The sequence below is a fragment of the Rhinoderma darwinii genome, chromosome 7, assembly GCF_050947455.1.
Source record: "Rhinoderma darwinii isolate aRhiDar2 chromosome 7, aRhiDar2.hap1, whole genome shotgun sequence".
NCBI lineage: Eukaryota > Metazoa > Chordata > Amphibia > Anura > Rhinodermatidae > Rhinoderma > Rhinoderma darwinii.
In genome coordinates this window covers 71,083,230-71,099,191 of record NC_134693.1, presented here as the reverse complement: position 1 = coordinate 71,099,191, position 15,962 = coordinate 71,083,230, and the positions used below count along the sequence as shown (strand labels likewise).

The window sequence follows — 15,962 nt, the reverse complement described above, 5'->3', positions numbered from 1 at the left end:
GCAGTTATACCACACAATAGTTGCTAATTAACATCCCCCATTTGTCTACTTTAACAACCAAATATTCAACTCGGCTCTCTACTCACTGAAATATCTCAACAAGGAGATGAACAACCGGAGCAGGTAAAAAAGAGGTGAAATCCTCAACACCACAAAAAACAAATGATAGTTTTTTACCGCTCAGACGGTTGTAGATGTAAAGTCTGAAGTGTCCATCAAGGGTTTGACCTTCCCCTCAGCTAGCATGCAGAATGAACGATCCAAATTTCCACTGCTGTGTATATCTCGCTGGTACTTGTGGTTCCACATAGAAATGCAACTGCTTGCTGTGTATATTCTCGTACTTGATGTTCTAAATCTCCAACAAGGGAGAAAAAGGAGATAGTGCACTACCTTTTGGAAACTACAAATTCCACGAGTTTATTCCATACTTACAAAAATAGATATAGATAAAAGCATAAGATAAGCTCTTGTAACACGCCAAATAATGCAACCCGACCCTGGGTTTCGCCCTTCTGGCTTCCTCTGGGGCATTTGTCTACTTTAGATTGGCATCGGTTTTGAACATCCTTTTATTTTTCTAGGACATCACAAGGCTTAGAACTTTAGCAGCAATTTCTCACATTTTCGAGAAAATTTCAGAAGGCTATTTTTACAGGGGCCAGTTCAGTTTTGAAGTGGCTTAGAGAGCCTTATATATTAGCAACCCCCAATAAGTCACCCCGTTTTAAAAACTTCACCCCTCAGTATTCAAAAGAGCATTTAGAAAGTTTCTTAACCCTTTAGACGTTTCACACAAATTAAAGTGTAGCTGACCGTGACATGTCATAAGTTTGAATTGGTAGGGGTCCGAGCACTGAGACCCCCACCAATCGCTAGAACGAAGTAGCTGAAGCACTCGTGTGAGCGCTCAGCATCTTTGTGTCCGGCTTTTTCCGTAAATAAATGTATCGGTGTACGGACTCCATAGAAAGTCTATGAGCCTGTACTCCGATACATCGGCTTTCCGTAAAAAGCCGAATAGACACGAAGCGGCTGAGCGCTTACACGAGCGCTTCAGCTGCTTAGTTCTAGCGATTTGGTGGGGGTCTCCGTGCTTGGACCCCCACCAATCCAAACTTCTGACATGTCAGAAGTTTGCCGAACGTTTAGCTACGCTTTAATTTGTGTGAAATGTCTAAAGGGTTAAAAAAAAACTTTCTAAATGCTGTTTTGAATACACTTTAAAGCAAAGTAGAGATGAAATTTACAAATTCCATTTATTTATTTTGCAAAAATTCATTATTAATCTATTTTTTGGAACACAGAAGGTTTTACCAGAGATTGACAACTCCATATTTATTGCCAAGATTCTGCAGTTTATTTGGAAATATCCCACATGTGGCCCTAGTGTGCTTATGGGCTGAAGCGCATGCCTTAGAGGCAAAGGAATGCCTAGAGAGTCTTGGGGCCTCCTTTCTCCTTTTTATTAGAATATATTTTAGGCACCAGGTCAGGTATGAAGGGCTCTTTCGGCGCCAAAACAATGGAAATCCCCCGAATGTGACTATACGAGAAACTACACCCCAAGACACACGCAAGAGAAACTACACCCCTTGAGGAATCTATCTAGGGGCATAGTGAGCATTTTGATTTCCACAGGTTTTTTGCAGAAATTATTGGAAGTAGGGCGTTAAAATGAAAATCGACATTTTCCAAAGAAAATGTTGGTTTAGCTAAAGAAAAAAATAATTTCCACCAGGACTAAAGGAGAAAAAGCACCACAATGTTTGTAAACCAATTTCTCCCGAGGAAAACAATACCCTATATGTGGTAATAAACGGCTGTTTGGACACATGGCAGGGCTCAGAAGGAAAAGAGCGCCATTTGGCTTAAGGCAATCACATTTAGTAGGAATGGTTTGCAGAGACCATGTCCCACTGTTTTGTCCCCTCAGGGGCTTTGCAAATGTAAGTTGCACAAGGACTAAAGGAGAAAAAACACCACAACAGTTTTTTGTTTAAAGAAATTTCTCCTGAGTAAAACAATACCCCATGTGTGGTCATAAACTGCTGTTTGGACAGACTGTAGGGCTCAGAAGCAAAGGAGTGCCATTTGGATTTTGGAATGGTTTCTCGGCTCCATGTCACATTTGCTGAGCCCCTGTAGTAATAGTTTAGTGGAAACACCCCAAAAGTGACTCCATTTGGGAAGCCACACCCATTGAGGAATCATCTAGGGGTATAGTGAGAATTTTAACCCCAAAAGTTTTTCGCTGACTTAGAATTAAGCCGCGAAAATGAAAAATTAAGTTTTGTTTTTTTTCCAATATGATGTCGTTTTAGATCAACGTTTTTCATTTTCACAAGGAATAAAGAAAAAGCCCCCCAACGTTTGTAAAGCAATTTTTCCCGAGTATGGTAATACCCCTCCTGTAGTTATAAACTGCTGTTTACATATATGGGAGGGTTAAGAATAGGAGTGGTATTTGACTATTGGAGCGTAGATTTTGCTGGAATGGTGTGCGGACGATGTGTCGCATTCGCAAAACCCCTGATGTACCAAAAAAAAACCTGACCATTTTAGAAACTACACACCTAAAGGCATTTATCAAGGGGTGTAGTAAGAATTTAGACCCCCACAGGTGTTTTTCAGAAATTAATACGCAGTGAAAATTGCAATTTTTCTACGGACATGCCTATTCACCGCACAATATGTTGTACCCAGCTTGTGCCAATGGAGAATCTTCCCCCATAAATTGTTAAGCAGGTTCTTCCAGGTATGGTAATGCCTTACGTGTGGACGTACACTGCTGTTTGGGCACACTGTAGGGCTAAGAAGGGAAAAAGCGCCATTTGGAGCATGGATTTTGCTTGGTAGCAGTTTTGTTTCAGTATTAATGGTATTTCAGTTCATAATGTGGGGACATATGTAATCTGTTCGGAGTACATCATGGCATAATAGAGGGTATAATAATGGGATAAATAACACTATTATGTATAGATGTGTGGTATGCTGTGAAGCAATCCGTTATGCACAGGCCAGTGTCGCATTGTTGGTTTTCTTTCTTATCCCCCTTTTGTAACTCATTGCACATGTTGGTGACATTATCTCCTTTGTAGTTTGGAAAATTTTGCTGGGAAAGTGGTGCGCTGGTATAATACGGGTACCCTCGCTTCCAGCGGATGTGCGATTTCCCTTCCTAGTTCCTAAATACTATGGCCCTGAAACTGTAATACTATGGCTTGAAACTGTTCCCCTCCGGCCTGCACATCGGGATGGTTTTTCATCACCGCATTACCAGTGCCATAACTTTTTTTTTATTTTTCGTTGGATGGAGTTGTGTGCGGGCTTGTTTTTTGCGAGAGAAGCTGTAGATTTTGTTGGTACCATTTTGGGACGCAACTTTTTGATCACTTATTTCATTTTTTGGAAAAGGAAATTACTAAAAACAAGCAATTCTGAAATCTTTTTTTTATTGGAGTTTTTTTTCGGCATTCACCATGCACCATAAATGACATGTTAACTTTATTCTACGGGTCGATACGATTTAGACAATACCAAAGTTACATAGTCTTTCATGTATTGCAGCTTTTACACAATAAAATCACATTTTTAAAAAAAAATGATTTGTTTTCTGTGTCACCATATTCTAAGACCCATAACTTTTTTTATTTTTGCGTTGACAAAGCTGTCTCAGGGATTTTTTTTGCGGGACTGGTTGTTGTTTTTTTTATTGGTACTATTTTGGAGTAAATGTAACTTTTTGATCACTTTTTATTCCATTTTTTTGGGAAGAAAGGTGACCCAAAGACCGGGATTCTGTCGTTGCTTTTAATTTTTTTTTCTTTATTTTTTAATAGCGTTCACCGTGGGGGATAAATTACATAATTTGTATAGATTGGGTCATTACCATACCAATTATGTGTATTTTTTTTTATTTTTTTAAGTTTTTTTCTAATAAAGTACTCCTTATGGGAGAAAAGGCAGTTTGATGTTTGTTTTTTACTTGAAACTTGTATTTTTTTTTTACAATATTTGTAATTTTTTTTTTTGCCTCTTATTTTATTTGTCCCACCAGTAGACTTGAAGGCCTGAAGCCCCGATCGTAGTGCAGTGTATTAGAGCTGTCACTAGTGCAGTGTGTTAGAGCTGTCACTAGTGCAGTGTGTTAGAGCTGTCACTAGTGCAGTGTGTTAGAGCTGTCACTAGTGCAGTGTATTAGAGCTGTCACTAGTGCAGTGTATTAGAGCTGTCACTAGTGCAGTGTATTAGAGCTGTCACTAGTGCAGTGTATTAGAGCTGTCACTAGTGCAGTGTATTAGAGCTGTCACTAGTGCAGTGTATTAGAGCTGTCACTAGTGCAGTGTATTAGAGCTGTCACTAGTGCAGTGTATTAGAGCTGTCACTAGTGCAGTGTATTAGAGCTGTCACTAGTGCAGTGTATTAGAGCTGTCACTAGTGCAGTGTATTAAAGCTGTCACTAGTGCAGTGTATTAGAGCTGTCAGTTATTCACCGACAGCAAGCCGATGAGGACCCGCTCCGCCGAGTCCTCATCGGCTTCCGTACAAGGCAAACAGAGGCCATTATTTTGCGTCCGGTTGCCATAGCAACCCAGCGATTGTGTCGCTGGGGTGCCGGTCAGGTAAAACCCCTCAGATGCTGTGCTCTCTATTGAGAGCAGCATCTGAGAGGTTAATCGACTGGATCAAAAGAATAGCTCCGGTCCTGGCCATTAAAAGAGGGTGTTAGCTGTAATATACAGCTGACACCCGTCGGTGATGGTGTGGGCTCCACTTCTGAGCCATCACTGCGACGTAATGGTACTGCGGTTTCCTGGAGGCCTTTCCTGACAGCGCCGTATATATACGACGGCTGTCGGGAAGGTTAAAAAAAAAACAAAAAAACACTTTTCCCATTCTTCCTCTAAAGTAATGTAAATAATAAAAAATAAAAAAATTGGTATCGCGGCGCCCATAAGAGTCCAAACTATTACAATATAACATTATTTAACTCACACGGTAAACGCCATAAATAAAAATTAATCTTGGCTCTCTCAAACATTTAGGAGTCATCAAAAAGTTGTATGTACCAAAAAATAGTACCAATGAAAACTACAGCTCGTCGTGCAAAAAAAAATAAGCAGTCGCACTGCTCAATCGATGAAAAAATTAAAAAAAGTTATGGCTCTCAGAATGTGGTGAAACTAAAAATTATTTTTTTTAGCAAACCGTTTTTTCTATGTAAAAGTGGAAAAATATTAAAACTATCCATTTCTTATCACCGTAATCGTATTGAACCGCAAAATAAAGTTAAGCTGTAAAAATGAAATCCAAACAGTCTGAAAATAATGATTTTCTTCAGTTTCCCAGAACATTATACGGTACATTTAAATGGTACCACTAGAAACTACAAATCCTCCAGCAAAAAATAAGCCCTCACACCACTCTATTGATGGAAAAATAAAAAAGTTATAAATCTTGGAAGGAGGGGCAGTGAGAAAACAAAAAAGCAAAAAATGTCTGTCTTGAAAGGGTTAAATGGTGCGCAAGCTTATCCGCCTTCTGGAACACACACTGCACCTTTTGTGTCACAATATTCTGAGATCCATAACCTTTTTTTTTTTTTTTTTTTTTGACACAGCTGTGTGAACTTTTTGTGGGACAATCCTGTAGTTTTCATTGGTATCACTTTGGGGTACATGCAACTTTTTATTCTATTTTTTGGCAAGCAAGGTGACCAAATAACAGCAGTTACGGTATTGGTTTTTTTTCAGTGTTCACCCCGCGCTATAAATGACATTAACTTTTTTCTGCTGGTCAATACAATTACGGTAAGGGTATGTGCACACAATGAGAGGCTTTTACGTCTGAAAAGACAGACTGTTTTCAGGAGAAAACAGCTGCCTCGTTTCAGACGTAATTGCTCCTCCTCGCATTTTGCGAGGCTTCTCTGACAGCCGTAAATTTTGAGCTGTGCTTCATTGAGTTCAATGAAGAACGGCTCAAATGACATCTGAAAGAAGTGTCCTGCACTTCTTTTTACGAGGCTGTATTTTTACGCGTCGTCCTTTGATAGCTGTCGGCAAACCCATTCAAATGAATGGGCAGATGTTTGCCGACGTATTGTAGCCCTATTTTCAGGTGTAAAACAAGGCATAATACGCCTCGTTTACGTCTGAAAATAGGTCGTGTGAACCCAGCCTTATACCATATGTATATGTTTTTGTTGGTTTTTTTATGTTTTACAGTGTTTGCACAATAAAATCACTTCAGAAAAAAATCATATACTTTTATTTTATTTTTATTTTGTGTTGCCGTATTCTAAGAGCCAGAGCGTTTTTATTTATTTTTTCCCCATCAAGAAATCTGTGTGAAGGCTTGTTTTTTGCGGGACAAGTAGTTGTAGGTTTTTATTGGTACAGTTTTGGAACACTTGTGACTTTTTGATCACACTTTATTTAATTTTGTGGGATGGGAGGTAAGCAAAAAATAATTTCTTACAGGTAATTTTGATCTTTTTAACCACCACAATAGCACTACCAGGAGGGCTTGCCCGCCTCCAAAGGGACAGGAAACCGCAGGAAGCAGTTTAAATCCCCCTTACGCCTTACACTTTCCAGTTAATACCTGCAAGACATGATAGTATGTAGGCCATGAATTTTAATTTATTTTTTTAACAAATTTATAGAAAAAGGTGGGAAAAACAGTGCTGTTGTGCAGGTTAAAGGAAAATCAAATTACTGGAAAGTAATAATCATTTTTCCCTCTACACCTGAACGACCGCACCACCACGAGGCTAAACATAGATTTTTCTACGGCTAAAACCTAGATCTTGGTTGGACGTTATCTATAGTGTTTGGACTTGACCACTTCGCGGCCTTACAGATCTGCTCACTTGAGACAGAAGCACTCTCAGCCCAGGAGTTAGAAACCGCTCTGGTTGAATGAGCTTTAAGGAGTAAAAAGGGAGTCTTATCCATGATCTTATACAAGTGGGAAATCAGATATTTGATCGATCCTGAGATAGAAATCTTGCTCGCTTTGTATTCCCTGTTGTTGTCATGGAACTGGATCAATAATTGCTCTTGACATCTGAATGACTTTGTTCTTTCCAGATACGCGATTATATATCTTCTTACATCCAAATTATGAAATTCCACCTCCTTTTCATTTTTAGGGGAGGCACAGAAAGCAGGAAGGGATATATATTGTTGACCGTGAATTTTGGATACTACCTTTGAAAGGAAGGATGGTAAAGGTCTTATAAAAACTCTGTCTTCCAGAATGTTTAAGTTGGAAGAGTAGGAATGTGTTTCACAGACTGTGAGCAGATGTAACTGCTAGAAGGAATGCAATTTTTAAAGTCAGGAACTTTAATGAAGAATCTTGAATTGGTTCAAAGGGATATTTGGTAAGTGCTGCAAGCACCAAGTTTAAATCCCAAGGAGGCACTCTCGAAACAATTGGTGCCACCATACGTGATGTTGCTCTAAAAAGTTTAAAAAAAGCTAGCTTCCGATTCAGAAAGGCACTGAGGGCTGCAACATGGAGACCTGATTGACGAAATTCAAGAATAGTAGGTATCTTTGGGTGAAATAAAGAATATGATGAAGAGGTCTGGTTCAGGAAAGAAAGGAAGGCTCCATACTTTTTGGTAAGTTTTGGAAGTGACCTTCCTGCTTTTTAAGGTGTCTACAGTCCTGGCCAAAAGTTTTGATACTGACACACAAATTTTGGTTTTCACAAAGTTAGCTACTTCAGTGTTTTTAGATTATTATTTTTTTTAGCGTTTTCTATGGTATACTGAATTACAATTATAAGCATTTCATTTTCTAAATCTTTTATTGACAAATACATCAAGTTTATGCTAATACTCACTATTTACGGGGTTGACCCTTCTTTTTCAAGACTGCTGCAATCCGCCCTAGCATGCTGGATTTCAGCTTCTAGTGGTTTTTGAGAATTGACCAGTCGTCTCTCAATGGGATTGAGATCTGGGGAGTTTCCTGGCCATGAACCCAAAATTTCACTTTTGCCTTGTGACATGTTGCTCCATCATGCTGGAAAAAGCATGGTTAATCACTAAGTTGCTTTTAGATCGCTGGGAGAAGTTGCTCTTGCAGGATGTTTAGATACCATTCTTTATTCATGGAAGTGTTCTTAGGCAAAATTGTGAGTGAGCTCACTCCCTTTGATGAAAAGCAACCCCACACATGAATGGTCTCAGGATGCTTTACTGTTGGCATGACACAGGACTCATAACACTCACCTTTTCTTTTCAAGACAGACATTCTTCCAGATGTCCCAAACAGTCTGAACGAGGCTTCATCAGAGAAAATAACTTTACCCCAGTCCTCTGCAGTTCAATCCCTGTATTTCCTGCAGAATGTCAGTCTGCCTTTGATGATTTTCTTGGAGAGAAGTAGCTTCTTTGCTGCCCTTCTTGACACCAGGCCAGCATTCAAAAGCCTTCGCCCTACTGTGCTGGCAGATGCACTCACACCTGCGTGCTGCAGTTAAGCAAGCTCTGCTCTAGTGTTGAACCGATCCTGTTGCTGAATACTCTTTAGGAGACGGTCCTGGCACTTGCCGGACTTTCTTGAGCTCCCTAAAGCCTTTCTGCCAGCAAATTAACCTCTCTCCATTAAGTTTTTGATGATCCGATAAATGGTTGATTTAGGGGCAATCTTACAAGCAAAAATGTCCTTGCTTCTAAAGCCCTTTGATGCAATGCAATGACGACTGCACGCACTTCCTTGGAGGTAACCATGGTTTACCGAAGACAATGAATTTAAGCACCATCCCCTTTTAAATCAACCAGTCTAATCCTACAGCATGACTGTGATAGCCTTGTCCTCGTTAACACTTTTTTTCTCTCGGGCTTGCGAGAAGATCACTGAAATGATGTTAGAAGGTCATTTTGTGGCAGGGCTGAAATGCAGTGCAAATGTGTTGGTTTTTTTTGTGTTTTAATTTTCATAACAAGGATTGACTTTGCAATTAATTGCAACTCATCTGATCACTCTTCATAACAATCTAGAGTTAATGTAAACCGCCACTATAAAAACTGAAGCAGCAAACTTCGTGAAAACGAAAATTTGTCAGTCTCAAAACTCTTGGCGAGGATTGTACAACCTTTTTTAAAAGACCCTTATCAACCATTTCAGTTCAACATCCAGGCTGTAAGATGAAGTCGACTCCCCTCCGGGATCAGGATTGAACCCCGGAATAGTAGATCCCATCTGAGAGGTAGATGCCAAGGGGCTTCCTGGGACATCTTTTTAATTACAATGGAAACCATGACTTCTTGGGCCAATATAAGGCTGTAAGAATGATCTTTGCTCCATTCTTCAATACCTTCTTTAGGACCCTGCTAATGAGGAATTGGAGGGAAGGCGCATATAGGAGTTTCCCCTGCCAAGCCTGAGATAGGAGGATCTACTTTTGTTGGATTCTCTTGATGGGATAGGGAAAATAATTGTATAGCCTTTCTGTTCTTGTTTGCAAACAAGTCGATTTCTGGTTGCTCCCATCTCTCTCTGTCTTTGCAGATTTGCAGAGCACCATTTTTCTGGGAATTAGGTTTATTTGTTTGTTTGTTCAGATAGTCTGCTACCCGGTTCTCTGTTCCTCTTAGATGTATGACTGTCAGAGATGAAATATTCCTTTCTGCCCAGATGAAAATCTGTTCTGATACCTGGCAAAGGCGACAACCTCTTGTTCCCCCTCATTTGTTCAGGTGTACTACGATAGAGATGTTGTCTGAAAATATCTTGACGTACGCCCAGTTGGACATAACGAAAAAAAAACGCCCAGTTGTCCATTTCAAAGCTCATTTGCATAAATATAAAATGGCTCATAACTTGGCCAAAAATGAACGTTTTTTTTAAAAAAAAAACGTTGCTGTTATCTACATTGCAGCGCCGATCACATGCAATAGGAGATAGGGGTTTGAGAATCTGGTGACAGAGCCTCTTTAACATGTCGTCCAAGTATGGGATAATCAGGATCCCCTTCTGATGAAGGTAAGCTGTGACCTCTGCCATGGTTTTGGTGAAGATTCTGGGGGCAGACAAGAAGCCAAATGGCAGGGCCTAAAACTGATGAACACCCCTCCCCCTCAACGTTCCTGCAAACCTCAGGAATCTTTGGGAGTCTGGATGTATTGATACATGTAAATATGTATCCTATTGATGCCATGAAGCAATAGGCTCTTTGATTGTAGAAGCAATTGTTTCCATTTTTACTTTCCCGTACTAAATATGTTCGTTTTAGACTTTTCACGTTGTTTATTACCCTAAACTTTCTGTTTGCTTTGGGAACTAGAAACCGTGGGGAATAATAACCCTGGTTGTGCTAAAAAACCTGGACTGGAACCGAGAGAATATCTATTTCTCTTTACGACTCTTCCTGATCAGAAAAAAGGGTTCGTATTAGAGTGGTTATAACACTTTCTGGAGATAGGGAGCTGAACTCCAGTTGATGGCCCTGAGACATGATGTTCAATATCCATACGCTTGAAGAGATCTTCGACCATGTCTGGGTGAAGGATTTTAATCTAGAGTCGTCCGTCTGTCACCCCCCCCCCCCCCCCCCCACACACACACACAGGCACGCACTTACTCTGGCATAATCATGCATTTCTGGAGGAACCTTCTCTAGAATTGCTTTTCAATATGAACCCCCTGTTCTTTTGCCTCTGATTCTGCCATCTTGGATTGCCCTCTCCTTTATTAGTTTTTTGAGGGTTTTTCCTTTGGTTCCAAAAGGGCTGCCTCTGCTGAAAACATCGGGCATCAAAAGGAACCCCTTTTTATTTGAGGCTTTTTTAAGAATATCCTCTAGACCAGTGATGAATAACCTATCGCCTTCACAGGCTATGGAGCATAATCTAGAATTTGATCCAGCGTCTCCTGCCCAGGAGCGGAGCCAGATAGCTATTCTTTCTGCGTTCGAAAGAGCAGCTGTTCTGGTATTAAGTCTGACAATCAGCCGATGCGTCAGAGATTGTCTATGGCCTTTTTGACGCACTGGCATGGAAGCCAAAATTTGTTTTCTTGGTTTTAATATCATCCTCTAGTTGTTCTATCAAAATCTTTAAGGCTCTCGCAGTACATGTTGCAGAAACGCTAGGTTTAAGGGGAACCTGTCACCAGCATTTTACCTATCAAACTCTAGTCACCCCCCACTGGCCGCTTCTGTCAAAAGTTCATTGCCATTATTCCCTCTCCTAAACTCCTCCGACCGTAAATAACAATCTGCAAACATTTTGCGCCTTTTATGGTAATAATCCCGCAGTCTCGTTCGTTCCTCTTCTTATGCCCGGCCTGAATGTTACAATCGGAACAGGACATCGATGCACAAGCATGGGATTTCGTGTGTGCTGGGGGGAGGCAAGGAGCTTACAATCTAAAGTAACGAGGCGGGGTTAACTCAGAGGCTTAAAGGGGTCTTCCACTTTCTGAAAACTGATGACCTATCCACCAGATAGGTCATCAGTATATGATCGGTGTGTGTCCGACACCCGGAACCCACTCCGATCCGCCATTCCGGTTGCCTCCATGCACCGGATGTTTGGAAGAGCTATGTAGTAGTTGGAAGCAAATGGCTCCGACCACTGCATGGTGGCCGTTCGGCAGAACTGCAGCTTGGCCGGTATTCTTTGACCGGAGCTATCTTCTTCCGGCAACATTGTCACGTACCTGAAGTGGCGGATCGGTGCGGAGTCCGGGTGTCGGACACGCACCTATTATATACCGATGACCTATTCGGTGGATAGGTCATCAGTTGTCAGAACGTGGAAAACTCCTTTAAGGAATGAAGATATGACTTTTTCCAAAGATATTACTCTTATACTTATTATCATACGGATCAGGAACAGAAAAAAAATTTAATACTAAAGGTTCAGAGCCTACTTAGAAGATAATTATAGGTTACATAAAAATTATTTTTCACCCACTTCTACCATGTATTGCTGGTTTAATAGGTGAAATTCTGGTGACTGGTTCCCTTTAAGAGCTACTGTGCTGGCCTCCTGTGTTCACTTAAGTATACCTTCTGCTTTTTTTTTTTTTTATCCATGGGGTCTTTTAATAGTCGTCTTCAAACGGGAGAGAAGTGCGTTTAGAAATGTTTGACAATCGCTGCTCTCAGGTCATGTCACGGGTGAATTACACTACTGATTTTATTAATTGACCACACAAATCCACGCCCACCTACTCTAGATGACCGGATTATGCTAAATAACTCCCATAGGTTTCCAACAACCCAATCGTTCATAACACAGTATGTTACCACCACCTATACTTATCTAGGCAATAGGGGCCTACGTTTCTATATTTCCTCAACACCAGTTAGTCTCAATAACACCGGTTATCTTAACGGAACATAAAATACTATAAATTAACACAGGTAACTTACTTTCTTTTATATTGGGATAATTGGGTCAGGGCTAGTGTTACGACAATGATTGGTGGGGGGCGGTGTTTTTGGAGTGGTTATTTTATGTGTATTTATAAAAAAAAAATTAGCACTTTTAGTTCTATTTTTTTATTACTGTGGCCCCAGTTACAGAGGAAATCAGCCCTCTCATAGTGACGATTGTCACTAATAGGGCTGTGCTGGGTCTAGTTAGACCCAGCAGCGGTCTGCCACTAACGGCACCCGGCGATCATGTGACCAGTCACGTGAACACCGGGACCAATAGAGACAGCGGCGCGGCCGCTGCCTCTATTCCTATACATTGAGAGCTGTTTAAAAGAGATCGGAGAAGACCGAAGCAGCGAAAGCAGTTTCTATCCTCTCCTCAGGGTCCCCGGCAGTCACTGACTGCCGAAGACCCAACATTCAGCTGACATTCAGGTCCCCCTGGACGAAGGATTTTTTCACGGAAACGCGCGTCGGGTGTGACGACAGACAGCAGTGTTATATATCATCGGTAAGTTGCTAATATCAAGCTGCATGTGCTCTCTCAAACAATGATTTGTGTGAGATAGGTGCTAAGTTGCACCATTGGTGGTAACTGTATATTACGACCTGGGACCTTATATAGCTCTTTGAACAGTGAATATTTTCTTCATGCATATGCTACAACATATCTTATCACGTATAGTCTGGCTTCCAATTTCCACACTGTGGTAGTCCTCTTTGATTTTAATATGTGAGTGTTTATTCATGTTTTTGTTATGTACCAATAAAAATTACAATTTTATCAGCAATAGATTGGTTCTGACTCCATTTTTTAGGTGGTGGTTCTAATATATTTAAGGAGTCACCGCTGGTGTTATCAGTAGTCATGGGCATTATTTCACTTTATGCCCTTACCCTATACATAACATATCATTAGAAGAAACTTCATATTATTCAAAAGGGGTATTTAGGTTGTCTCCACATTCGTTGTGTAACTTAATTGTATGTTGTATTGTTGTATGTAGTTAAGGGGTTAAAGCGTATATGCACTTTCAAAAAAATGTTTTGTATGTCAGATATCAGAAATTTTGATCGGTGGGGGACTGGGTGCTGAGACCCCTACTGGGCTAAAACTAAAGAGCAGAAGTGCTAAGCTGAAGGCCCTGCATCTTCGGCTGTGATTGACGCTCCTCGTTAGGCCGAAGACTGACTCGTAGACGTTCTATGTGAGCCAGTGTGCAGCCTGACCAGGCTAAAAGTGCAGTTACTCTTTAGGTCTAAATTTTCTTTATAGTAATATTTTACCTTTTTGTATGTACTTTACAGGTGGATTCCCTGGTGGTATGCCTGGAGGATTTCCTGGTGGTATGCCTGGAGGATTCCCTGGTGGTATGCCTGGAGGATTCCCTGGTGGCATGGCTGGAATGCCAGGCGTGAGTGAAATTCTGTCTGACCCAGAAGTTTTGACTTCTATGCAGGTAGGTGCTATATTTGTCTATGTTCTTGTAAATACTAAGTTTTATAGACCACATCCAAAAGGTTGATCATGTCCTACGAATATACACTGGGGTGAATTTAACACCTGCCACTCTACGCATTTATTATATTATAGTGGAAATCTACGCCAGCAAGGATCTGTGGCACACAGACACCTGAAGATGTGAAAATTTATTAATAGGCATGCATTTCTCAATAGAAATACTGCTTGAGTTAGATGCAACAAATTTATTAAGACTGGCGTATGAAATGTCAGTCTTTATAAATCCCCCAAGCGGTGTTTTAAAATGTGCACTGCTATTTGACTGCAGCCTCAGGGGATGTAAGCAAACCTTATGTAGTATCTGAGGGAGACGCCATGCATGTTTCAAGAAAAGAGGTGGCAGGCTGTATATTTCTTCATCCTATACTGCTACTGTATGTGGGCATCTTGTTCTAGGAGATCCGCTGATTTTTAAAGCTGCAGTTCCACCCACAGTTGGCTTTACACTGAATACATTAAAGGGAACCTGTCACTAGATTTTAGGACACTAAACCACCAGCATGTTACTATACTGCTGGGGTTTAGCGTTGAAGCCGAGCCAATTACTGCTTCACTTCGCATGCACAGGATGCTGTTGGACTCAGGGGTGTAACTAGGAAACACTGGATCCCATAACAAACTTTTGACTGGACCCCCTCTCCTGGGTGCCACACACAGACCCCCCTCGTACATGGTACCCCCGTTAGATTGTGCCATGCAGCCCCTCTGTTGGATTGTGCCATGCAGCCCCCCGTTGGATTGTGCCATGCAGCCCCCCGTTGCAGCCGTCGTCCCCCTGTTAGATTGTGCTATGCAGTCCCCCCCCCCCCCCGTTAGATTGTGCCATGCAGCCGTCGTCCCCCCATTAGATTGTGCCATGCAGCCCCCCCCCCCGTTAGATTGTGCCATGCAGCCCCCCCCTGTTAGATTGTGCCATGCAGCCCGTCCTCCGACGTTAGATTGTGCCATGCAGCCGTCCTCCGACGTTAGATTGTGCCATATGCAGCCGTCCCCCCTGTTAGATTGTGCCATGCAGCCGTCCCCCCGTTAGATTGTGCCATGCAGCCGTCCCCCCGTTAGATTGTGCCATGCAGCCGTGCCCTTTGTACGTGGTGCCACGCAGCGCCTCCCCCTTGCAGACGGCGCCACGCAGTGCCTCCCCCTTGCAGACGGCGCCACGCAGCGCCTCCCCCTTGCTTGTAGCGTTGCTACCACTGTAGCAGCCAAAGTGGCGCCACTGGGCATGGGGGGGAGATAATGTCGTCTCAATGTCCATGCACACTCCTACATCCAACTTTGTAGTTATTAGGTGAGGCTTAAATGTCATTTAAATAGCATTTAATAAACTATGACAGTAAATGGCGTGACTTAATGATCGTAACTTAACCATGCGAATAGTGATGGCTACCTGGCGTCGCCCACCTTTGTCAAGCATCATGCCTTTTGGATCGGCGTTATCTATATTTGAATGTTTTATAAATGCATGTATGGTATTGCCACAATTGTAACAACCTATTGAAAAAAGTTAAGATTTATACTGCATGGCATAAAATAAAAAACAATTCCACGTTCCCTCCAAATTGCCTTTAGGAAAGTTAATCAAATTTTATGTACCCCTAAATCAGGGGTGGGGAGCCTTTTTTCTGCCAAGGGCCATCTGGATATTTATAACATCATTCAAAATGATCAACTTCAAAATTAGCCTCCTATATTTGGTCAAACATTTAATTAACTGGTTCCCGACCGCTGGCTGTGTATGTACGGCCAGCTGTCAGGGTCCTTAAAACCCGCGCCATAAACTATTTACGGCGCGGGTTTTAACTTGTTGCCCGAGCGATCGGTAGCTGAATGTCGGGTCTTTGGCTGCCGGGGACCCTGAGGAAAAGATAGAAGCAGCTTTCGCTGCTTCTGTCTTCTCCGATCTCTTTTACACAGCGCTCAGTGAATGCTGTCTGTAGGAATAAAGGCAGCGGCCGCACCACTGTCTCTATTGGTCCCGGTGATCATGTGACGGGATGCCGTTAGTGGCAGAATGCTGCTGGGTCTTGCTAGA

The 15,962-nt window shown here is 41.7% G+C and overlaps 1 protein-coding gene across 1 annotated transcript in view; it reads left to right on the top strand.

Moving 5' to 3' along the window:
- Positions 1-15,962, top strand: part of ST13 (ST13 Hsp70 interacting protein) — a 132,123-nt gene that overhangs the window by 102,078 nt on the left and 14,083 nt on the right. Inside the window, exon 12 of the mRNA XM_075833526.1 lies at positions 13,717-13,868. Coding sequence (XP_075689641.1) covers positions 13,717-13,868 — 152 coding nt within the window. The remainder of the gene's footprint in view (positions 1-13,716; positions 13,869-15,962) is intronic.